General features: G+C 41.1%; 2 protein-coding genes across 2 annotated transcripts in view; one reads left to right on the top strand and one right to left on the bottom strand.

Annotated features, from left to right (window-relative positions):
* The window catches only part of CYP4X1 (cytochrome P450 family 4 subfamily X member 1), a 238,861-nt gene that overhangs the window by 90,627 nt on the left and 122,664 nt on the right, over positions 1-25,570 (top strand). The window lies entirely within an intron of this gene.
* Positions 13,249-23,217, bottom strand: LOC306670375 (cytochrome P450 4A11-like). The gene is made up of 12 exons (XM_079155071.1): positions 22,986-23,217; positions 21,611-21,752; positions 20,905-20,949; positions 20,295-20,422; positions 19,246-19,370; positions 18,718-18,872; positions 18,208-18,314; positions 17,932-18,122; positions 17,698-17,831; positions 16,758-16,822; positions 16,537-16,613; positions 13,249-14,241 (listed from the first exon to the last, which is right to left on the bottom strand). The coding sequence occupies exons 1-12, from the start codon at positions 23,172-23,174 to the stop codon at positions 14,073-14,075; spliced, it is 1,527 nt and encodes a 508-aa protein (XP_079011197.1). The 5' UTR covers positions 23,175-23,217; the 3' UTR covers positions 13,249-14,072.

The raw sequence follows: 25,570 nt of genomic DNA on the forward strand, positions 1-25,570 counted from the left end.
AACTCAGGGGAGCTTACCCATTGAGCCACTTCCTGAGCATTTTTTATTTTTTATTTTGAGACAAGTTCTTACTAAGTTGCTGAGGCTGGCTTTGAACTGGCTATCCTCCTGCTTCACCCTCCCATGAGGCTCACTAGAGAAGAACTTCCTTTCCACCCCCCACTGAGTTACTGCACACCTGTTGCTGCACAATAATTACTTCTCTTCATGTTCTACAAACTAATATTTTTATTTTCACCTGGTTGTTACCTCTCTGAATTGTCAACCAGCTTTCCCCTGCTGTCTTCCTACCTCAGTATATCACCACAGAACTGTTGTTTTAATTCAGCCCTGGGGGAGCAGCTATAATTGTGGGTTCCTGTGATATTTTTCTCCCTCATCCTGATTTTAATTTACATTTCTGTAATGAGTCCTGAAATTGAGCATTTTAAAGTACATTTGTTGGCCATTTGCATATCATCATTGAACAAAAGTCTATTCATGTCATTCATCCATTTTAAAATGAGATTAATTATTTTTCCTTTGGGTATTGAGTTACTTATATGTTTTGGAAATCAATATCTTGTCAGATAATTTGCAAATATTTTCTCCCATTCTGTAGGTTGTCTCTTTACTCTGTTGATTGCTTCTTTTGATGTACAGAAGCTTTTTAGTTTGATGGATCCTATTAAGTCTATTTTTGCTTTTGTTTGTGGTGCCTGTGCGATTGGGGTCATATCTAAAATATCCTGGCCCAGTTCAATATCCTGAAGAATCTCCCCTATATATTTTTTTGTAGTTTCATAGTTTTAGTTCTTACACTTAAGTCTTAGATCCAGTTAGAGTTGATTTGTGTACATGCTGAGTGACAGGGATCTCATTTCTTTCTTCTGTGCATGGATATCTGGTTGTTATAGCACCACCTATTGAAAAGAATCTCTTTCCTCCAGTGTATGTTATTACCATGTTTGTATAAAATCAGTTGACTGCAAACATGTGGTATCCATGGGTTCTCTATTCAGTTCCATTGGTCAATTTTCTTTTTTAATGCCAGTACCATACTACTTTGAGTACTATAGCTTTGTAATACGTTCTGAAGTCAAGTATTGTAATGCCTCCAAGCTTTGTTTATTTTGTTGCTTGGTTCTTTGACGTCTTTTATGGTTGTATACAACTTTGAGGAATGATTTTTCCATTTCTGTGACTGGTGTTTCTACAGAAAGTACATTGAATTTGTAGCTTACTTCAGGTAGTATGGACATTTTGCCAATATTAATTCTTCCAATCCACAATCATGGAATGTTTTGTATTTTTTGTTTCCTCTTCAATATCTTTGAGCAATGTTTTATAATTTTAAGTGTAGAGATAATTCACTTCCTTGGTTAAGTTTAGTTCTAGGTTTCTTCTATTTCTCCTTCCTTATTTGTAGCTAATGTGAATGTGAATGCTTCCTGGTTTCTCTATCAAGAAGTTTGAGCTGCTATAAACATTGATGTGGCTGCATTACTGTAGTGTGCTAATTTTAAAACCTTTGGATGTAAACTGAGGAGTGGGATTAACTGGGCCAAAATGTGGGTCCATTCCAAGTTTTGTGAGTATTCTCCATATGGCTTTCCAGAGTGGCTGCACTAATTTGCAACTCCACCAGCAATGTAAAAGTGTGCCTTTTTCCACATCCACACCATGCTAAGTGAAATAATCCAATCCCAAAATAAGCCATCCCTGATAACTGGATGATGATATATAATAGGGGTGGGGGGTGAGGGTGAGAGAAGAATGAAGGAACTTTAGATTATGCAGAGGGAAATGAGGTGGGTATGAAAAAGTGTGGAATGAGACAGACATCATTACCCTATGTACATGTATGATTATAGGAATGGTATGAATCTACATCATGCACAACCATAGAAATGAAATAATGTACCCCATTTGTGTAAAATGAATCAAAATGCAGACTGTATAAAGTAAAAAAATAAATGAAGACAAGTTTTAATTGGTGTATTAAAAAGCTACTAATTTTTTTCTGTGTTGATTTTGTATTCTGCAACCTTTCTGAATTTAATTTATTTGTCAGTTTTAACAGTTTTGGGATAGAGACTGTAGGTTTTTTTACATATAAAATCATATAGTCTGCGAATAGGATAATTTGACCTACAGTGCCCTTTTTTCCTTCTCTTGTCCTTTGATCTTTCTAAGACTTCCAGTAGCAAGTTGTTTAACAGTGATAAAAGTGAACATATTTGTCTTGTTACTGATCTTGGAGGAAATCATTTCAGTTTTTCCCCACTCAGTTTGATCTTGGCTTTTGGTTTTTAATATAGTTCTTATTGAACTGAAGTACATTCCTTCTCTAACTAGTTGAGAACTTTTTAAAGACTTTCTCTCCATTTATTTACATGATTATGACTCTTATCCATCATTTTGTGGATGTGATGTATTACATACATTCATTTATGTGTGTTGAAACATCCTTGCATCCCATGAACGAGGCCCTTTTCCTCATGATGTACAATCTTTTTGTGTGGTGTTGTATTTGGTTTTCTAGGGTTTTGTTGAGTTTTTGTATCTATGTACCTCAGTGATATTGGTCTGTTTTTTTCTTTCTCTTTTGTAATGACTTTGTCTGCTTTTGGTAAAAGTAATTCTGGCCTCTTAGAATGAAATTATAAGAGTTCCTTCCCTGTCAATACTTTGGAATAGTTTGAGGAGAACTGGCCTTAGTTCTTCTTTTAACAGTTTGGTAAAATTCACCAGTGAGAATGACTAGTTATTGTCTTTTCATTTTGGGGAAGACTTTTTATTATTGGGTCACACTTGTTAATTTGTGTTGATCTGTTCAGGCTTTCTATGTCCTAAAAATTCAATTTTGTTCAGTTTTATGTATCCAGATATTTATGCATTTATTCTAGATTTTTCATTTGTTTCCAAGAGTTGTTTGTGATAGTACCTAAAGATCCTTTGTATGTCTGTGGTTCTGATATGATGTCTCCTTTTTCATCTCTGGTTTTACTTACTTGATTTTCTCTCTTTTCCTTGGTTAAAATTAATATCTTCATTGATATAAAATTTGCATACCCTAAAGCATACACTTTAATTTTTCCATCATTCCTGACATATATTAATTTTAAAAAGAGTGAAATATAATGGAGATGAAGATGGCAGATGTGAGCTAGGTATCAACTCCTGATCTTTTCACATCAGTGCACAAGACCAAGGCATCTGAAAACATGAAAAAACCAGGCAAACAAATCTTCCTCTCAAACCCACAATCCCCTCAAAAAGGATCCCATTGATAGTGAGGTGAAGGAAAACCCAGAGAAAGGAAAAAAAAAAAAACCCTGATTATCAAAATGTTCAATAAACTAAAAGAAGATCTAAGGAAGGAATGAAGAGAGCAATTACAGGAGATGGAAGACCACTTTCACAAAGAAATAGAAATAGTGAAGTGAAACCAAGCAGAATCTCTAGAAATGAAATATATTATCAATCAAATTAACTAATTTGAAGGCAACACTAACAGATTAGATTGTGTAGAAAATAAAACTTCAGCCTTGAAGACAGAACTTCAGGCACTGAAGACAGGCTATATGATCTTGAGTACAAAGAGGCAGGAAAAAGGAAAAAAATATAGAACATGACAATAATATACAAGAACTCTGGGACAACTTTAAAAGATCAAACCTGAGGGATAGAGGAGAACATGGAGATACAAGCTAAAGGCATAAAGAATATTTTCAATGTGACAGTTACAGAAAACTTCTCTTATATCAGAAATGAGATCACATGCACATGCAGGAGACTTATAGGACCTCAAATAGACCAAGTCAAATGAGAAGCTTGCTTAGACATATCATAATCAAATTACTCACTGTAGAAAACAGGGAAATAATATTAAAAACCACAAGAGAGAAATGTCAGATCACATTTAGAGACAAACCAAAGAGACTCACTTCTGATTTCTCAGCTTAGACCCTAAAATCAAGAAGGGACTGGAAAGAGATGTTCCAAGCCCTAAAGGAAATCAACTTCCAGCCAATGTTACTATTTCCAGCAAAGTTCAATTTCAAATTCAAGGAAATAAAAACTTTCCACAAGAAGAATAAACTAAAAGAATTTATGAGTACCAAGTCAGCACTAAAAGAACACTCAAAGATAAACTGCACATCAAAGAACTAAAAAACAATTCCCAAAGTCCATAAACAGGAAGTTCAATAGAAGAATCAAAACAGGATAAAATATAACAACAAATCCAAAATGGCAGGAAACCACAAACACATATCCATACACTCGCTGAATATTAATGGTATCAACTTCCCAATTAAAATGCACAGATTAGCAGAATGGATCAAAAAACAAGTTCCAACTACAGGATGTTTACAACAAACTCATAGTCAAACACACCCACAGACTGAAGGTAAAAGGATGGAAAAAGGTATTCCTCACAAATGGACTCCAGAAACAGGAAGGCTAGCTATTCCATATCAGACAAAGCAGATAGATTTTAAGCAAAAACTAATGAGAAGAGATTAAATCCTAGTAAAGGGAACAATTAAACAAGAAGCTATAATCATAATAAACATTTATGCTCCAAATGTTAACATGCCCAATTATATGAAAAAATAGTCCACAAAGATTCCAATACAATAATACTGGGGGATTTCAATACACCCTTATCACCAATGGATATGTTATCAAAACAAAAATCAACAAAGATACCCCCAACCTAAACAATACTAAAAATCATTAGGACCTAATGGGCATCTATAGAATATTCCACCCCCAAGTAACTGAATTTACCTTCTTCTCAGCTGCTTATGGAACTTTTTTTCAAAATAGAGCATATTCTAGGTGACAAAGCAAATCTTAACAAATATTTAAAATTTGATATGATCCTGTCATATCAGATCATAATGAAATGAAACTAGAAATCAACAGCAAGAAAAATAATAAAAACAACATAAACTCATGGAGATTGAACAGTACTCTCTTATATGAAGAATGGATAAAGAGGAAAGGAGAATAGAATGAGAACAAGGAAATGATATATCAAAATTTCTGGGACAGTACGAAAGCAGATTTGGGAGGCAAATTTACAGTACTGAGTACCTATATTCAAAAAAATTAAAGAGATCCCAAATAAATAAGCCTATGCTCCACCTCAAGGCCTTGGAAAAAGAAAAACATAACTACAAAACCAATAGAAGACAATAAATAATATCAGAGATATAATCAATGAAATTGAGAATAAGAAAACAATACTCTGCCTTTAAAAAATTGTAGTTGTAGATGGACAGCATGACTTAATTTTGTTTCATTTTTATGTGGTACTAAGGATCGAACTTAGTGTCTCCACATACTAGACAAGCACTCTGCTATTGAGCTGCAGTCCTAGGCCTACACTCCATTTTTGTATAAATATGTCAAAATATACTCTATGACACGTATAACTAAAAAGAACAAATTTAAAAAAAAAGAAAAAGAATACAATGCACAGGATTCATGTAATGAAGAGTTGGTTCATTGAAAAGATAAATAAAACGGACAAACCTTAGCCAAACTAACCCAAATAAAGAGTGAGAAGAAGGAAATTGACAAGGTCAGAGGTGAAAAAGGAAATATCACCACAGACCCCTCTGAAATTCAGAGAATTATCTGATTCTATTTTGAAAATTTATACTCCAACAAACTAGAAAATCTGGAAGATATGGACACATTTTCAGACACATACAATCTGCCTAAATTGAACCAGGAGTATATAGAAAATAAACAGACCAATATTAAGTAATGAAATTGAAACAGCAATTAAGAGTCTTCCAAAAAAGAAAAAACCTGGACCTCATGGATTCTCAGCTGAATTTTACCAGACCATTACAGAAGAAGTAACAGCAGTCTTTTTCAAATTATTCCATGAAGTTGCAACAGAAGCGTGAAGATTCAAGATGGTAGAAACGAGGAGGTCATGTTTCTGGCTGCTCCATGGCATGCAACCCAGAAAGCAGACAGGCAACTTCTCTATGGTGGGTGAACACAAAAAGGGGGGACTTTACTGGAACATAAAACTGGACATTCAAAGCAGACCAGGGATATAGGAGTTTGGATGTAATAAAATAAGGGGGGAAAAAAAAAAAAAAAACGAGCAGCCGCTACCACAACCAGGCCAGAAGCTCCAACCAGAGAGGTTCCTCTGTGAGCACTATAGAGGGATAAGGGAATTAAAGGAACCCACATTTTTTGGGAGGCCCAAGGTGTGTCTGGGTATGGAGCATTTAGAGACCAAGGACATTTCCCAACAAATCCGAAGGACTTGCTGCATGATAGTCATGTGTGGGGAAAGAAAGTCACCATCTCTCCAGTCCACGTGTAGAGGACAAAGGAAAGAACATTTTGCAGCTCTGCTGCAGAGGCCAGCAACTGAGGAAGCCAATTTCTGGCAAACCCGAGTTTCACCGGAAATACAAGTACAGTAAACACATGTTACATGACATAGAGTGTGCTTAAGTGACCAGAAGTAAACCAGACATGGAGAGAGGTTTACACAGGGGACAACTGGTCATGGAAACCCACCTGGCTCTGCCCCTCCCCTCCAATCTGACTGCTTGCAAAACTTACTGGGAGAAATGGATCTAACTGGAAACTCAGAAGGGCAGGGTCAGGAGAAACTATTTGGAGACTAAACCCAAGACCAGGAAATGTGTGGTCTGCAGGTGATGTAGGGAACTAAAAATTGGTTCTCCCATGACATGAGTGGAACCCCAGGGGAGATCCCTGGTATAAAGTGTTCCAGTGTGGACCAACATGTACTGGGCAATGGAGGTGTGCTGATTTGAAATATCCAGACCAATTAGCATTCAGCAACGTCTGAAGACCCCACCTGAAACTACTTAGAAGAGAATCTGAGAATATTTTGAACCCCAATGAAAAGAATTCTTTAACTTTTCATCAAGATTTTTTTTTCACTGTTTAATTATTACCTTAATGGTACACGGACATTTATACAGTTTCCTATTATTTTTCTTCTTATCTTATAGCAGTTTTGAAGTCAGTTATTTTGCATGGATTAGTTTTTTTGAACATTACATCCTAGTGTTTTGGTTAGTATATTTTATTTTGTACTCTTTTATTTTTATTTTCAAAATTTTAACAATTTTGCTTTATATATATATCTTTTCTCTGGTCTGTTCCCTTGATTCTCTCTTTTCTTCTGCTAATAGCTAATCTCTATTGTTATCTCTTCCTTTAGTCTTTTATTTGTCTTCTCCCCTTCTCCCTCATAATCATCACATCCTACATCACTTCTGTTCTCTCCCTGTCCACCATTTGAAAATGTAAACCCTTTTGCAAACTTGCTCTTTTCATTATAGGTAATAAGTGATCATATCATTTCTGTTTATTGTGATAATTAACATTGTAGACATTTTAGTAGGGACTACTTAATTTAATGCTATAAATTGTTTACATTCATTGTTGTTATTATTTGTCTCACCCTAAATAGTGAGGTACTGCAAGTAGTCAGGGACACTATATGTCTACAGAGTAGAAACTCTACTGCCTCAGATTCATACTGTTAGATGGATAGACATATAAACAACATGAAAAAGCAGAGGAACAAATAACCCCAAGCAAATCAAGATACTCCAAACATAGAATCGATCAACACCATGGTGGAAGAAATGTCAGAGAAGGAATTTAGAATGTACATAGTTAAACTGATCTGCAGAGTAAAGGATGATATAAGAGAGCAAATACAGGTAGCAAAATGTTACTTCAATAAAGAGATAAGGATTCTCCAACAAACAAACAAACAAACAAACAAACAAACAAACAAACAGAAAAACCAAATAGAAATCCTTTAAATGAAGGAAACAATAAACCAAATTAAAAATTTCAATAGAAAGCTTCACCAACAAATTAGACCACTTGAAAGACAGAACCTCCAGCAATGAAGAAAAAATACATAATTTGAAAATAGAGTTGACCATGGAAAGAAGATGCTAAGAAATGGTGAAAAGAACTTCCAAGAATTACGGGATAACCTGAAAAGACCAAATTTAAGTTTTCTCAGGATAGAAGGCGGCTCAGAGATACAAATCAAAGGAATAACAATCTTTTCAATGAAATAATATCAGACAGTTCCTCAAATCTAAAGAATAAAATGGAAAATCAAATACAACAGGGTTACAGGACCCCAAATGTGCAAAATTACAACAGGCTCACATCAAGTCACATTATAGTGAAAATGCCTAGCATACAGAATAAGGATAGAATTTTAAAGACTATGAAAGAAAAATAAGAGATTACATATAGGGGGAAACCAATACAGATCTCAGCTGATTTCTCAACCCATACCCTCAGAGGTAGGAGATTCTGGAATAACATATACCAAGTTCTGAAAGAAAATGAATACCAACCAAGCCTCCTATATCCAGCAAAACTAAGCTTCATAATTGAAGATGAAATAAAAATATTTCATGATAAAAGTTAAAAGAATTTGCAATCAGAAAGCCTGAACTTCAGAATATTCTCAACAGAATATTCCATGGAGATGAAATGAAAAAGGGGGAAAACCCACAAAGGGAGGAACTCCACTAGAGGTACAGTCAATCAAAGGAGAAACTAATTCAGATTAAAAACTAGAAATAAACCAACATGACTGGGAACACAAATAATATCTTAATAATAACCTTGACCATTAATGTTCTAAACTCATCAATCAAAAGACAAAGACTGGCAGATTGGATTTAAATACAAGAACCTATAATATACTTTCTCCAAGAGACTCACCTCATAGGCAAAGATATTCACAGACTTAAGGTGAAAGGATGGGAAAAAACATATCACTTACATGAACTGTGTAAACAAGCAGGAATTTCTGTCCTCATATCAGATAAAGTGGACTTCAAGCCAAAGTTAATCAGAAGGAACAAAGAAGGACATTTCATATCGCTTAAGGAAATGATACAAGAAGAAGACATAATGATCATAAATATTTATGCCTTAAACAATGGAGCATCTATGTACATCAAACAAACCCTATTCAATTCAAGAATCAAACAGACCACAACACAATAATATTGGGTGGCTTTAACACACCTCTCTCACTACTGGATAGATCTTCCAAACAAAAACTAAACAAAGAAACAATAGAAATAAATAATGCAATCAGTAATTTGGACTTAACAGATATATGTAGACTATTTCATCCATCGATGAGCGAATACGCTTTCTCCTCAGAAGTACATAGATCCTTCTGTAAAACAGACCATATCTTATGCTGTAAACCAACAATTAGCAAATACAAAAAATTTGAGATAATACCCTGCTTTCTATCAGATTATAATGGAATAAAATTAGAAATCAGTGATAGAATAAAAAATACAAACTACTCTAACACCTGGAGACTAAATAATATACTATTGAATGATGAATGGATAATAGAAGAAATCAGTGATAAAATAAAAAAAAATACTTGAGAATAGGGATACTACATATCAATATCTCTGGGGAATCATGAAGGCATTGCTAAGAGGAAAGTTCAATGAATTGAGTTCATTAATTAAAAGAATAGAAAGTCAATGAATAAATAACCCAACATTACATCTCAAAGCCCTAGAAAATAAGAGTAAATCCACATCAAAAGCAAAAGATGGGAAATAATTACAAACAGAGATGAAGTTGATGAAATTGAAACAAAAGAAACAATTCAAAAAAAGTGACAAAACAAATAGTTGGTTCTTTGAAAAAATAAATAAAAAACCCTTAGTCATGCTAAGGAAGAATAAGAGAGAGAAAACTCAAATTACTAAAATTGGTTATGACGAAGGAAATATCATGATGGAAACTACTGAAATATGGAAGATAATCAGAAACTATTTTAAAAATTTATACTCCAATAAAATAGAAAATCTTGAAGACATCAACATATTTCTAGAGACATATGACTTACCCAAATCTCCAGGATATATAAAGAACTCAAAAAAAATTAACAACCTAAAAACCAAATAACCCAATCAATAAATGGGCTAAGGAACTGAACAGATACTTCACAGAAGAAGAAATACAATCAATCAACAAATATATGAAAAAAATATTCAACATCTCTAGCAATTAGAGAAATGCAAATCAAAACTACTCTTAGATTTCATTTCACTCCAGTCAGAATGGCAATTATCAAGAATACAAGAAACAATAAGTGATGTCAAGGATGTGGGGGAAAAGGTACCTTCGTACATTGCTGGTGGGACTGCAAATTGGTGCAACCACTCTGGAACGCAGTGTGGAGATTCCTCAGAAGAGTTGGAATGGAACCGCCATTTGACCCAGCTATACCACTCCTCAGTTTATACCAAAGGACTTAAAATCAGCATACTACAGTGCTGCAGCCACATCAATGTTTATAGCAGCTCAATTCACAGTAAATTATGGATTCAACTTAGATGCTCTTCAACAGATGAATGGATAAAGAAACTATGGTATATTTACACAATGGAATATTACTGGGTCTTAAAGAAGAATGAAATTATGGCTTTTGCAGGGAAATGAATGGCGCTGGAGAATATCATACCAAAGCAAAATAAGCCAAATCCCCAAAACCAAAGGCCAAAAGTATTTTTTGATAAGCAGATGCTGACCCATAATGGGGGTGGGTAGGGAAGATTGGAGGAACTTTATATTGGGCAGAGGGGAGTGAGCAGAGGGCAGGGTTATGGGGGTGGGTAGGATGGTAGAATGGGTCAGACATTATTACCATATATACATGTATGATTTCAAGACTGGTGTTACTCTGCACCATGTATAGACAGAGGAATGAGAAGTTGTTCTCCATTTGTGTACAATGTGTCAAAATGCATTCTGTTGTCATGTATGATTTCAAGACTGGTGTTACTCTGCACCATGTATAGACAGAGGAATGAGAAGTTGTTCTCCATTTGTGTACAATGTGTCAAAATGCATTCTGTTGTCATGTATAATGAAACAGAACAAATTTAAAAAACATTAAAAAACCCCTATAAGTCAATAGCAGAAAGATCAGTAGAGCAGAAAGGAGAGAACAGGTGTTGGGAGGAAGAGAGGGACAGGGGAAGGACTGTGGACTGAATTAGAACAAATTATATTCTATGCTTTTATAATTATATCAATTCTATTGTCATGTATAACTAAAAAGAGCCAATAAAAAAGAAGAGTAAAACATATAGTATATAAGCTTGACAATTTGATCAACTTGAATTCTACAATTTACAGGCATTAATTACATTGATTATCTTTTGCAGTCCTCACCACTATTTCAAAACCTTTCATCACCTCAAACAGAAATATTGTAACCATTAAGCAAAAACCCCATTCACCCTTTCCCATTTCTTCCTAACCTCGAATCTACTTTTTCTAGTTTTGTTTCTGTACCTGTGCAATTAATTGCCAATTGTACTACCTATGAATGGAAGCTTACAAGACTTGTCTTCTTGTGTCTGGCTGTCTTCACTGAGCATATTCTCATCAGTACCATTCATGCTATACCAGGTGTCAGAGCCCATAGCTTTCTATAATGAAATAATATTCAATTGTATGTACCAGCCACATTTTTGGAAGTACATTCATTTGTCAATGGACAGCTGGGTGTGCTCTATCTTGTAACTCTTATGAACAATGCTGAAATGAAAATAAACAGATCTGTTGTAGTATCCGTGTTCAAATGTTTGGGATAAACACATGGTAGTGGAATTGCTGAATCCTATACTATGAACTCGATTTCTAGCTTTCTGAGGAAACACCACCTTGTTTTCCTAATTGACTAAAACAATTTACCTTCATTTATAATGCATAAAAGTTACCATTTGTCCACATTATATCCAATATATCTTGTTTTCCTTAAAAAATGATTTAAGCCACCCTAAGGGTATCTCATTGTGGTTTTGATTTGTGCCATTATTATAACAACTAATAATGTTGAATATATCTTCATGTTCCTCTATTGACCATAAAGCCATGCTCTTCAGGGAGAAGTCTACTGAAGTTTTGTATCTATTTTTGCATTGGGATGGTTGTATTTTTGTTGTTGAATGATTGAATACTTTTTATATAATAGTGTGTGAGTGTGTGTGTGTGTGTGTGTGTGTGTATAGTCACCTGATTTGAAAACTTTTTCTGCCTTTCTGTGAGCTATCTCTTAACTCTCCAATCCATTTTGGTTATTTTATTTGTATGGAAGAGGCAAGAACCCAAGTCACCTATTACATGTGGACATTCCTACTTCTCCCTCTTGCCCACCTTCTCCACTCCTGGGTCAGGGTCAGGTCTCCACCTCTGGGACTCAGACATTGACACTTGCTCTCATGTGGTGCAGCTCCTCCTTTGCTACCACAGGACTGAGTGTCATAATGGTAGTTAGCACCCCTTATGCTCTGCTCTCTGAGCATGGCCAGCATGAGCCCCCTGTCCCACCTGATGCCATAAGAACTGCTGTATAGCCTGTCCAGGACGTTCCCATCTCACTCTCCTTCCTTAATCCTTGGATCAGGCACTTCATGTTCAGCCCGCCCTTAGTAGTTTCTTCTTAGAGCAGGCCTGAACTCATTCAGTGACCTGGGAATCCAGGGGCCTGGGAGGAAGCCCTGGCTATTGGCACTCTGGGGAGAAGCCCATTTGTAGATAAAAGGTGGCATCAAACCATGAACAAAGAAATCTAGTGATGCTGGTCTATGGCATCCAGGGCCATGGGTTTGGAATGGTTTGGGGGCAGTAGATCCTGTGATGCAAACTAGCAATAGAAGTAAGTTATAATTCATATGAGGCAAGTAAGGAGCATCAGCAGCCAGGCAAGAGACAGGGTCAGTGCATTCCCACCTCCCTCAGTAGGTCCAAATAGGGTGCAGAGCACCATCAGGTGGCCCTCATACTCGGCTCAAAACTGTAGCTTGTGATACTTTTTAAAACCTAGCATGTGAAGCATTACCCCTTGGATAAAAAAGAGGAGCATCTTCTCTTTTCCAAACAGGTGTGAGCTTTGCTCTTTTAACTCTAAGGGAAGAGATCTTTGCCTAAACTTAGCTACATGGAACCATAAAAAACTGAGCAGTTGTGGGGCATCAGGGGGGTCCCATGATCCCTGAGCAGACAGGTCCCATCCTGTAGAGGGTGGGCTGCACCTGGCAAGCAGAGTCCTGACATCACAAGAAAGATGTCATCTTCTCCTTCCTCAGAAGGGACCTGTTTCTTCTTTTCCCCATTCTCCATCATTTTCCCTTCATCTCCTTCCAAGGGAAGATGGAAACTTCATCCAACTTTGTGAACTTTATTGCAAGAGGGAGGGAAGATAAAGACATTAGGACAGACATTTTCATGAGAAATATAGATGAACAGATTGAGTGACAGGAAAAAAGTGTGTTAAGGTGAATAATGTACAATAATATACAAACGTACACATCCTAATATTGGGATGACTGAATGTTCTGTATTTTCACAGTGGGCAAAATGTAATCACAAAGATTTTTACAATAGAGATTTCTTGTGAAGACAGAAATGGAGAGATTCAAAGGTGTCCTGGATTTGAATAGTGATCATGGCTCTGAAGCCCAGCAATGCAGCTCCAGATAATGGAGATGACAAAAGGCAGAGGCACACCAATGGCCCAGGATGTGCTATGAGAGTGCAGTTGCCTTGGCTGCATCCCAGTGAGACCCATGTTAGAACTCTGATCTTCAGAACCACAAGGAAGTAGATTTCTGTCATACAGAACCACTGAGGTTGTTGTCATTTATTGTAGCAGCCGCAGGAAACTCACAGATGGACATACAGGCAACACAAGGGAAAATGATTGGTTAAGGAGCAGACAGGGTGGTGGGCAGGCAGGTGGCGAGGGGAGAGAGATACAGGCAGGAGGGTAGAGATGGAAAGAGAGGCAGATAGGGAGCCTGGAGCAAGGTGAGAGACAGAGGCCAACAGACAGGAGGCCAGGAGGCAGGAGAGCAGGCAGGTGGGAAGAAGGGCAGGTAAAAAGATAGAAAGCAGGATGTGGGCAAAAAGTGATGTACAGGAACAGGTGACACAAACACAAGATGTCAAGCAGCTGGCCCGCAGAGATGTCCTTCCCCCCACCAAAATTATTGGAGCTTCCTGAGACGCAGGTGGATTCCATTCTTGGACTTCAACACAAGGAGTACCATGGGGACAGGCACCCTGGTGGGATCCGCCAGTAGCTCAAAACGAAGCAGGGTCAGGGCCACGGCCACTTTCAGCTCATTCATGGCAAATTGCTTCCCAACGCAGTTCCTGAACCAGGCAGGGACAGAGAAAGTGGTCTCAGACCCCATTCTGAGCTGGGGAGGCTTTGAGCCCTGAGCTCCTGAAAAGAGTTGAGCATTGGGAAACCTCCTACGAGGAGAGATGGCAGACCCTCTGCTTCTGGCCTTGATTCACACTCTCCTGCCCTTTGACAAGACCCCTACTCCTGCAGGGAAGCTCTGGCCCTACTTCTACATTTGTAGGCATGAAATCTCTGCTGAGAAAAGGCTGGCACACTGAATAATCAAATCAAATAACACTTCTCATTTTAAGAATTAGTCATTGACTTGTTTATTCTCTCTACAAATGGTTCCTGACTCTTCAGTGTGGCTATCACTGGTCTGGGCCTTGTGGGAAGGTGAGGCCCACACTCCCTGGGATCCTATCTGGGGAGCCAAAGGACAGCAGAATCAGATGTCAGCTCCTGATTAGGACATTGTGCTGGGGATCCATCTCCGCCCACCCAGGGGTCAAGGCTCCAGCCTCCCTTTCACATCCTTGGTCCACCAGCACCTCTAGACTTCCACTCCAGAAATATCCCTCCTTGGCATCTTCAGTTTCTCTATCCAAGATTCACTGGTCTTCCTGCCCCCCTGCCTCCCTAATTCCATGCCCTCCACCAGTCATGGCAGTATCCAAGGCCTGGGCTCCCTGCACACCCTCTGTGGGCTGCTGCCTCACACACCTCTTACCTGTCTAGCCCCACTTTCTGCTTCAGTTCATCTTCTTGAGGTCACTAATGATGTCCTCCCTCTATCTCTCCCTGAACATCTCATCCCTGAGCCTCAAGGCTCAGGACAATGGCCAGCTGACCCCCTACCTTCTGCTGGCTGTCCCTCTCTTTCCCAAGTCCCTAAGCTACCATCAGTGTTTTATTCAAGTAGCCACCACAGTCTAGGGCTTCTGACAGTGCCAGGGACATAGAACATTGCTTGAGCTCTTCAATGAGTGATAAGAGAGTGACAAAAAGGAAAAAAAAAGGTCGTCTGTCTCAGTGGTAGGTGTCTGATTCTGAACATCGCCTTTCTGTTATCACTGAACCAAGAATGGAAAACTGCATCAGAGCACAGGGCTTGGCACAGAGAAAAATAATGTTTTAATACTTTTCTACTTGATTTAGATTAATTGAACTGTAAAAATAAAATGAATGCAATGGGACCCCCGTAGTAAAAGCATTTCTACATAGTAATGATCTACCTTATACTATCCTGCCCTCCAGTGTCAGTGCCATGATTTGTAGCTAGTATCTGATAGGAATCAATTACAGGATAAATATTTCTGAGAAATATGAATTCTCTGCAGACAATTTTTTAATGCCTGTTCTCTGAAAGTTAACTCGGCATTGTAAAAGTCACAGGATTTTGGACTCAGAAAAATTTTCCTATTAGTTATTTAGTAGATTTACAATAATCTGTATTTCACAAGTCAGTTCCTATAGTCTTGTTGGGTTTTCACAGCAAGCCCTTTTGCATGGGCCTATTTAGCTCAATAGCTACTTCAGGTATGTTTGTGAGTGTACAAGACAGTATGTGCTCTGTGTCAATTTAATAGTGAGTTTTCTCTCAGAGGAAGTTTAGCTTCCTCATCTTATACCATGAACTATGGGGTAGAGATCCATCTCCACAGGCAGCATTTTACTGACTAGCAACATGGACACCAATTGTGAATATTAAAATGAGACCAAAAATTGAAGGGCAGAAGCCAATACTGCATGAAATCACACTCACTGGTGTTCACCCTTGTACAATAGGCTGCGCACTTTACACATAGGGCTTCTACGGTAAGAACGACAATGTGTGATGCTAAATATATGGAAATGCTTCAATGATGCATTACAGTGACCACTGAAGAATTCAGTAGAAAAGGTGGTGAGCTCACTGGAAATGTGGGGAGAAAAAGAAATCCACCTCTTAAGATATCTGACAGTTGAGGAAAACAAACACCTGAAGGGAAGTGTGCACATAAAAACCTAATTCTGAAAATTCATTCTCCAAAATGAAGAAAGCACCAAGACACAATGACATTTGTGCCTCAGACTTCTGTGTATTTTGGTGTTTGAGTCACCAACAAGATGGCCATGGGAAGGACAGTGGGTCAGACTCTCCGAGTGTGTCCTGTCTTCTGGACACAGACACAAACACACGACACCATCTACCCACAAAAACCAACAAACAAGGGCCTACATGAAGAAGCCACATAGAAAACTGGGGATTACACATACTGGGGACGTACGTGACAGACTCCCTCTTCTCCCACCCCATTGCCACTCAGAGGACATCTCACCTTGATCCTCCTGAGAAGGGCAGGAAGGAGTGGCTGTGTCGAGAAGAACCAGGTGCAAACCGAGAAGGATCAAACACCTGCAGAGACAGCAGCAGGGCCAGGACAAGTTGGGACCAAGTCCCTGCTTTCCAACCATGAGGGGACAGGATCCACAAGGCGGGAGCAGGAGGAGGTGTTGGTCCTGGGAGACAATCCCCTTCCATCCCCACAGGGCCTCATACCTCTGGGTTTGGCCACACCTTCGGGTTGTGGTGAAGGCCATAAATGAAGAGTGTGACCATGATACCTGTGGGACGGTTAGGAGACAGAAGACTAATTATGCCAGTGGGCCAGAGCCCTGGTCTCTCAACCAGAAGGAACATGCATGCTTAAGTTGCCTGAATCCCAGAAGTCATCACTTTGTGCAGGATGATTTTACTACAGGAAGGCAATGTTGGCATGGCAAAGCACCTGAGCAAAGGTGAGGACCAGAAAACCATGAGCCTAGGATTGAGAGCAAGAAAATGTTGGAGACTCACTGCTGTAGTAAATGAAGTGACAACACACAGTCATCCAATACGCTGCGTGAACCAGTGGGAGTAGACGTGCTCTCACCCAACACTCCCAGGCACCCTTCAGAACACACTGGTTAGCTCCCATTTCCATAAGATATACTGGAGTTTCACTGAGGTCCATTATCTTTTCCACATTCACACAGCTGGGATGTGGCAGACTCAATGCTGGGTGAGACAATGGGTGGCTTCCTATCAGGGCAGGAATACCAGCTTTTCTCTTCTCTCACCCTCAATGTTCCTTAGATTCTGGACCACCTGACTTGTACCATGGGTTTTCAGGCTCTCCCTCCTTTGCCTTGACACATGGAAAAAAGTCACATCTTCCAGATCTGTATGATTCTCTCCCTTGCACTTCTTAAGTACTGACAATTACAAGGCTAATATCTGGAGGTCGATATTTAATCTAGAGTCTCACATTTTTTATTGAGATTTTTCTAATTTCAAGCTCCATGTCAAGCATTTCATAAGACTCATCCAAATTTCAAAGTATCCTTTCCATAGAGGAGGTAAGGGAGACTGAGAGGTTCATAAGAGCTAAAACATGGTGGATTTCTGATCCTTCTTTTCTCTAAGAAAGCTTAACAAAGTGAGTATACAAAGCTCATACCTTTGGGTAAGGAGCGTCCATCAGGGAAAGTGATAGGTTTGCCAAGATCTCTGCTCACATTTGGTACTGGCGGATAGAGCCTCAGGGCTTCCTTGATGCACATGGTAGTGTAGGGCATCTGGTCCAGGTGGTCCCTGAAGTGAAAGACATCCTGATGGGCAGGCAGAACCCAGGAAGACGTGCACTTGTCCTTATCAGAGGCAGGGCCTTTCCACCTCTTCAGTTCTCACTCACCAGGTAATGGAGGCTCCATCCCCCAGAAGGCTCTGGACCTCCTCCCTGCACTTCTGCTGATGCTCAGGGTGTGTGGCCAGAGCATAGAAGATCCAGGAGATACCACTGGCTGTGGTGTCATGGCCCTCAAACATGAAAGTGTCCACCTCTGCACGCAGGTCCTCATCAGACAGGCTGCTTCCATTCTCCATCTGAGGAGGCCATAGATGAGAGAGCAGGGTTTGTCCCTTGCTCTGCTCCTGGGCAAAGCCACAGGCTTCTTTCCCACACACTCACTTTGGCAAACAGGAGGATGTCCAGGAAATCCAAGCGCCTCTTCCTCCTGACCTTCTCCAGCTCTCCCTCATTCTGCAGCTGAGCCTTCCTCTGCCTGATCACTTTATCTGTCCCAGGAAAGAAGTTACAAGGCAGAACACACAGCTGCAGCAACCCCTAATAAGCCATGTACCCTCTATGACAATCTGGTTGCCATGTAGAACTCAGGATGCACAGGTGTGTGGACTGTGGGAGGCCAGCACTATCTGATCCAGGGCTTGCCTCCCTCAGGAGCATAGCTACTGGAATCCCTGTTGAATGCCGGTGGGATGGGTCTCATTCAACATTAATAATGTGATGATACTGGCATTGTGCTGTACCTGACACACTAATGTCTCAGCTTCTAGTGCCCAGCATGAGGTGTCCTAGGTTCTGCATGTGAGCAGGGGCCCTGCCTCTGTCTCAGGGGCCATGGTCCTATCTTTTAGACTGAGCCTGGCAAAAGAAGGGAGACAGGATTAGGGTCAGAACCTGTGTGCTCATGAGCAAGCTGGCAGGCCTCGTTGAAGAAGCGGCCATCAGTGGTCAGTCTGTAGAAGGTGTCATTCTGGTGAAAGACATTCCTCACACGAGAAAAAATGAAGTAGTTCAGATCCCCAACAGCCTTGATGTAGGATTGGGAATTCCTGATGGAGAGATGGCAGAAAAGACTGTTCTATGGAGAGACATGACCTAGAAGCCGAGTGGGTTCTATGTGGAAGGTCCCTCAATGATGGGGACAGACAACACTGAGGTACACCACATATTTGTGCCACATCTCTTGTGAGCATTTGGCCTGTAGAAGATGGCATGAGCAAACAGGCTTCTACCCCATTCAGGAATCAGGGACCTGTGGCTGGGGCACATTTGGGTCTGGTCAGGAATTAGGGCCTGGCCTAGGACTTCAGCACAAATCTCCTACTTTATAGATGTGAGCATCCAGAATGCATCACTCAACTCTTGTAGATTTACACCAGTTGGTAAGAACAAGGATCCCACAGCTGAGGGTTTGGCACTAACCTGTTCAACTGGACATTGCCCTGGTAGCTGAAGGCACACTTCATGATGGTGTCCAGGGTCATCAGGGAGACATGCTGAAAAATTTCCAGAAGGGAGTCCTGCCCAATAAGCTGCTCCCATTTGTCCTGGGGAGGGAGAAGATCATTGCCCTTCTCAGTTCCCCAGAAGGCCTCTGCTAATTAGGCTTCCCTCTTTCTCTGCATCTCCAGGTATACTTTCCTGAATCCCTGGGCCACATATATTTTAGCAAATTAAGAGTGTGAAGCAAATATTTGTATTCTGATTCCTCTTTCTCAGAAATGTTCATACAAAATCAAACAAATATTTACATAATAGCTTACTAAATTTAGAATCTGGGGGAAACAGTTATGACCATTCAGTTGATGAAAAGACCCTGGGTCACTGTTTAGGTTTGGAATTCATGAGCTAGACTTAAAAACTGGCAGAAGACCAAATATGAGGACAAGAGCATGACAAGCAAATAGACCCTGTAGTGTATATGAACCACATATTGAAAACACTTCATTTCATTATTATTCATGGAAAGTTGCTGAGCATTGTTAGATCATTGAGCTGAGTTTTGATGGGTGTGATAAGTTTTGATGGTTTGCTGTGAGATGTGGACCTGGTATCAATATCAATACATGGGTCACTCAAGTCCATGTGGAAGCCCTCAGGTCCACCAGGAATGAATCATACCAGGGAAGGTGCACCGCTACTGAGGATGCCATTGACTAGGCAAGTGGAGGACAGGTACTCCTGTTGTCAAAATGGATCAACTCCTTTTCCAGTCCTCTGTGCTAAAAGTCTTGGAAGTGGAAAGAAGAATCTATATCCACCAGAACAATCTCTGCCTTGGACCATAAAATAGTGACTCTTTCCTGATGCCTGTGTCCACTCTGTCCCTTCAACTTTTGAAGACCTGACTCTCACAGTAAAGGCCTGATATTGTAATTCTGTGTGACTTGTTTCTGATGGGTGTTTGAGTGAAGAATCTGAGTGTGTGCCTCGAGTGAGTGAATGGAAATGAAAGGGAGAGAGAGACTCACCAGCATCACTCTGACAGAGTCAGCCATGATTCCCACGTAGGGCTTCAGGATGTCGTAGTGGAAGGCTGGTGTCAACATCCGGCGGTGTTGGAACCACTTCTGCCCATTCAACAGGAGCAAACCGTACCCTGGGTCATACATGGTCATGTGTGTGGAGTGAGTGGGCAGTGGAATGAGAGGGAGACTGGGACCATTTGAGAGAGCCTGATGCTGGGACTCTTGGAGGAAGGGCCAAGGGCTAAACTTCTTTGCATAAAACATTAATGACTGGTGATTTTCAGAAACATGAATTTCCCAAATGGGCTGTGACATCTAAAGTAATTATGACAGCTGCAAAGTCAATGTGGAAAGGATTTGTGGGCAGGAGAAAGAGGTGCCTAAGTACATGTCAGGCTGAGACTGGATATACCTAGAAGTAGAGGTGGAAGGAGTGAGTCTCAGGAGGGCCCACAACAGCTTGAGGAAGGGTGGGGTTCTGGATAGAAGAGAAGAAATGAGGTTTCATATAGGGTCTATCACGGTAGTGGCCCATAAACTCTTGTTCTCTGAGAATCAGAAAGAGGCATCTTGCCAACCCTAATAGGACAGTGCCACTTTTAGATGTACATACCAATCCAAGGAGCCAGACATCTGTAGGTACTAGGAGCTTTGGGATCTGAAAAGTAACAGAATTAGTTTCAAAGGTGAGACAAATAATGCAGAGTTAGGGCAATTGAGGTTGAGGCCATGAGCTGTCATGAGTTCTGATGACATTTCATCCCATGTCACCTCCCACTGCCTCCAATTCCATTGTTTCTTGGCTGGACCCTCAAAGGGGTCAGAAAGACAGGCTCCATGGACCAGCAGACTGCAGTGAGGGGCTGGAAAGGAACAAAGGCCATATTATCAACGCCAAAGAATATAACTGAGCCGTGGGGTGTTTTCACGATGAGTGATGGCTTAGTAAGCCCATTACATAAACAGGGGGAAATTAGAGGTTTCAAATCAAAGTCACTGTGGATATGAAGTTTGTTTTCAGATACAGGCCAATATACCTAACAGATCACCTCCGTAGTCTACTTAACAAATCACCACAGTTGAGTTTAAAGAAGAGAGAGTAAAAAAATAAGACAAAAAAAATCAGCCCACAAGCTGTTGTAAATATCCACTATGAAGTCAGTACTGTTGCCCATACACTAGGTGTGTCCAGGGAGAACAGTATGTAGATTATTTCAATATTTTTTAATGAATTGCCACCTTTTTTCTGGACTTTCACAGACATGGGGCATGTTCTCAGAAGAGAAGAACTGAAACTGTTGAATTGGGGCTTCACTCACCTGATCTCCCCAGAATCACCTTCAGGTAGTCAGGGTCATAGACAAGGATGCGAACTTTGCTGCCCCAGAGCCATTGTGGGCACGCACTCGGGAACTCACCTACCCATGTCAGAGTGTGTTTCAGCTCCTGGTCCTTTGGGATCTGATATCAGGGAAAAGGCAAATCTTTAAAAATCTTCACTTTTTCTGGTTTTGGGACTGCAGTGAAGGGCAGCATAACCATAGGGACATATTTCTGGATCTTTCAGCAGAAGTTAGAGATTTGGGACTGTGTCTGGAGACTGATCTGTGCTGTCTCCAGACCTTTTCTGTCTCCCAGAACTTGCCCTAAGCTGGATCCTGTGGCCCTGTAGGATAGAGCTGTGTGCCTCCGTGGAGCTGTGGGGGTGAGAGCTCAGCATCTGTGTGAGCTCCACGTCCTCCACCTCCTCCTAAGTGTGTTCAGAACACAATCCCTTGCAGAGCTCCCTTCCCACTGCCCCTTACCATGCTCTGTGCCCGTCCTCAGGGCTGGAAGTGCAGGAAGTTCACCTGTCCCTCCACTGCCCTAAGGCTGTTCCTTTCCCTCCTTCCTCTCACTCTACAGAAGGTGCCAGGCTTTGCTGGGGGCACTGAGGTACGAGAGAGTGTTGGTGTGCCCAACCCCAAAGGGCTCACAGTGCAAGGTGTGTTGAAGGAGAGATAAACAAATCTTCTCTTGGGGGCAAGTCTAACACCAGTCACGCTCACCTGCAGAAAGTGTGCTGCCATTCTCCTCACCTATACCCATGACCTACATTTGCCCCCCAAAACACACATTGTGGAAACAGCTTTAGTTTGCAGCCAACAGAGCCATTTGGTCCCTCCCTCTGAGCAGAGGTAACTGATTTCCTGTGTCCTGACATGTCCTGATATTCATTACTCATGTCTCTCATTACCACTCAGCAAGCATCCCTCAGGTAGTGACTCCATCACACTAATGTCTGAGTTTCAGAGAAAACTCAGGACCAGAAAATAGTATGACATTCAGTGACTGGGGCAAGAAAGCATGCAGAAGGCCGGTTCTGAGTGGGGGTTCTCTAAGGGGTCTAGGTGTGCTTAGTCTGGAGTGGCAAAGACTCAGGAAGAACCAACCACAGCCCTCTACCATGCCGGGCTGCCAGGACAGATGTCAGATCTGCATGGTGATGGATTGAGTGACAGAGGCTGAGTAATAGCATAACAGGCTTCTATTCAGTGAGTGAGCTCCTGGTGCTGGGATGAGCCCAGCTGGGAGGTAATCTGGGTGTTCCTCAGGTACTGAGTGCATGCAAGAGGCTTTGTCCTGTGGACTTCCTGGCCAGTCTTTGGGCTGCAGCCTCCCTTCCCTCCTCCTCCCCTTTACATTCCTTCCTACCTTGTGCCCAAAGAACCAGTGGGAAGGTGGGGATGGAAATTGCTGGAGGGCTTTGAGCAGCCACTGCCTGTGCAGGAGGAACTGGACAGCCTTGAAGAGCAGCAGAAGCAGGCCAAGCAGGGAGGCCAGCTGGAGGAACCCAGAGATGCCACCCAAGAGTCTGGCGAGGCTCAGAGCAGAGACACTCATGGTGCGAAAGCTTCTGGATCACTCACTATTCCCTTGTCACTGAGGGCCCCTGGCTAAGTCTGGGAGGATGGTCCCACCCACTTGTGGGAGGGAGAAGGGTGAGGGCAGAGCTTAGTGGAGAGTACAGAATTGAGTAACTTGAAAGTTTCACCTTGGGAAACAGTGAGGTTAAAACCTTATCTGCCGACAAAGGCAATGGACATGCACACACCTACTTTCCCCTCTCCATATTGATTACATATATTTGTTGGGCACCAATTATGTGCTAGGCTACCTTCTAGTTGGTGTGGTACAGCTGCTTGAAGAACAGACATGAACTCAGAAATAAGAATCTCATAGGTAATTAATCAAACATTCAGTAGGTATGGGTGTTTGTACTAATACCATTATTTAATGATGAAGAATTAATTGTTATAAAGAAATAAATTGAGGCGTTTGGAGGAAAAGAGCCTTCAAAGCAGGTGAGGGGGCTCAGGGCTAAGTTGCTCATGGTGCAGAAGCTTCTAGATCACACACTCTCCCTCACTGTCACTGAGAAATTCTTACCAGCGCTGCCTAAGTCTGGGATAATTGCTTCATCTACATGTGGGAGGGAGAAGTTTGAGACAGAACTGGACCTGAGTCTAGAGTCAATTAACCTGAAAGATTCACCTTGGGAAACAGTGAGGCCCATGTCTCATCAGCTGACAGAGGCAAAGTCCATGCACATACTCACTTTCCCTTCAACATATTGCACACAGATATTTGTTGAGTACCAACTATGGGTTAGGCAAGTTACTTAAAAAACAGTCATAAACCCAGACTTCAAGGAATTCTTAGCCTAATTCATCAAACATTCAGTAGGTATGATTGCTTGTACTACTACCATGATTTTAGGGATGAAAAATTTATTATTCCTAAGAGGTGACACGATATTCAAGGAAATTGGCCATTGAATGTGGGTGATGGAACAGGAATCCTTTCCTATTGGTCTCCAAATCTGACCCCAATTTTTGGATTCCAATGTCTGAGTCCCAGCTGCCTCAGAAGTAGTCCCTGGTACACACCCTATTCACTGTGCTTTTACGATCCAGGGTGGCCATGCTGGTGGAGGGAGCACTAGAGTTGGACTCAGGAGGCTGCAGGCCCAGATCCACCTCATTACATATGTAAGCCAGCAACCTATCCTCTCTGAATTCAGTTCTTCTTTGTAAGGAGTCTGTTAATCCTTTTCTCAATTACCCTTGAGCTCAGCTCATTCTTTCAGTCTTTCAGCAAATTCAAGAAAATTTCTCAGCCTCACTGTCTTGTGAGTGAGTGTAGAAAATGACATTTGTATAGTAAAATATGATAAAGCCATAGTGGAGGAATAAAATGTCCACCAGGCAAGGAAAACACTAAGAAGAATAGGGCGTGGGGGAAGGAATAGGAGACCACCTGAGGGGAGGGTGACTTGTGGAAGGTCATGACCAACACACCAAGGAGAATAATGGAAGGGACTTGTCCATCTTGAGGGTCCTCAGTCTCACTTCTCACAATTCTCCAAGATCAAACCAAACATGCAGCATTCAGAGAGTAAAACACAAAAGATACTTCAGGAAGAATCCCTTGGAACCTGGATCTCCCAGGGCTGCAAGTTTCCTTCTGGCCTGACCGCTTCACTCATCACTCATCCAAATGATTTTTTTCCACCACCATTTTTTTTAATCACCTTATATCACTGAAGCAAGAATTAAAGACTGGCATTCATTGTAGATAGGTAATGGGGCTGGATTGCATAAATGGAGGCTGGGACCTGGAAGTTGGGAGACTACCTCTCGGAGTCTGGAATGTTAATGCCTCCAGACCCTTTGATTACCAAGATTACCTGCCTATACTGCCCCTTCCAGAAGGTTGTTAAAGAACCACCCCCTGAACAGAGAGAGAGCTGCTAGTTAATGCCCCCCTGGGCTGCTACTCCCTTCCTGCCCCCAGTCACTCCACCTTGGCCCTTCCAGCCACCTGCTTCTCACCGTTTGGCCATCCCACCAACATCTCCTTGGCCTAGCATTGTACACAGGAAGGACAGAGATAAGGGGTAAGAGGGCAGGAGAACAAAGAAAACCTAAAATGTACAAAAAGGCAGGATGCTTTCACTTCTGGTGACACAGGGCGCCAGCCATAGACCCCTTCTCCATCTCAGGAGAAGTCTGTTTTCTTAAACAAATCCTGCTTTTGACGCTTACCTAGGGGCACTTATCTAAAGTTCATACTTAAACATTTGAGGAAGCAGAACTTGTCACTGATACCTGGTGGAATCGTCATGACAGGTGATTCGTTAATCAAGAGCGGGCCAGAGTTCTTCTCTTTTTGCTCTGATCCTGAGCCTTCTCAGAACCCAAAGGCAGAGAAACATGTAACTCTTTAAACCACATTCC

Source organism: Sciurus vulgaris (assembly GCF_902686455.1).
Source record: "Sciurus vulgaris genome assembly, chromosome: 1".
Taxonomy (NCBI): domain Eukaryota; kingdom Metazoa; phylum Chordata; class Mammalia; order Rodentia; family Sciuridae; genus Sciurus; species Sciurus vulgaris.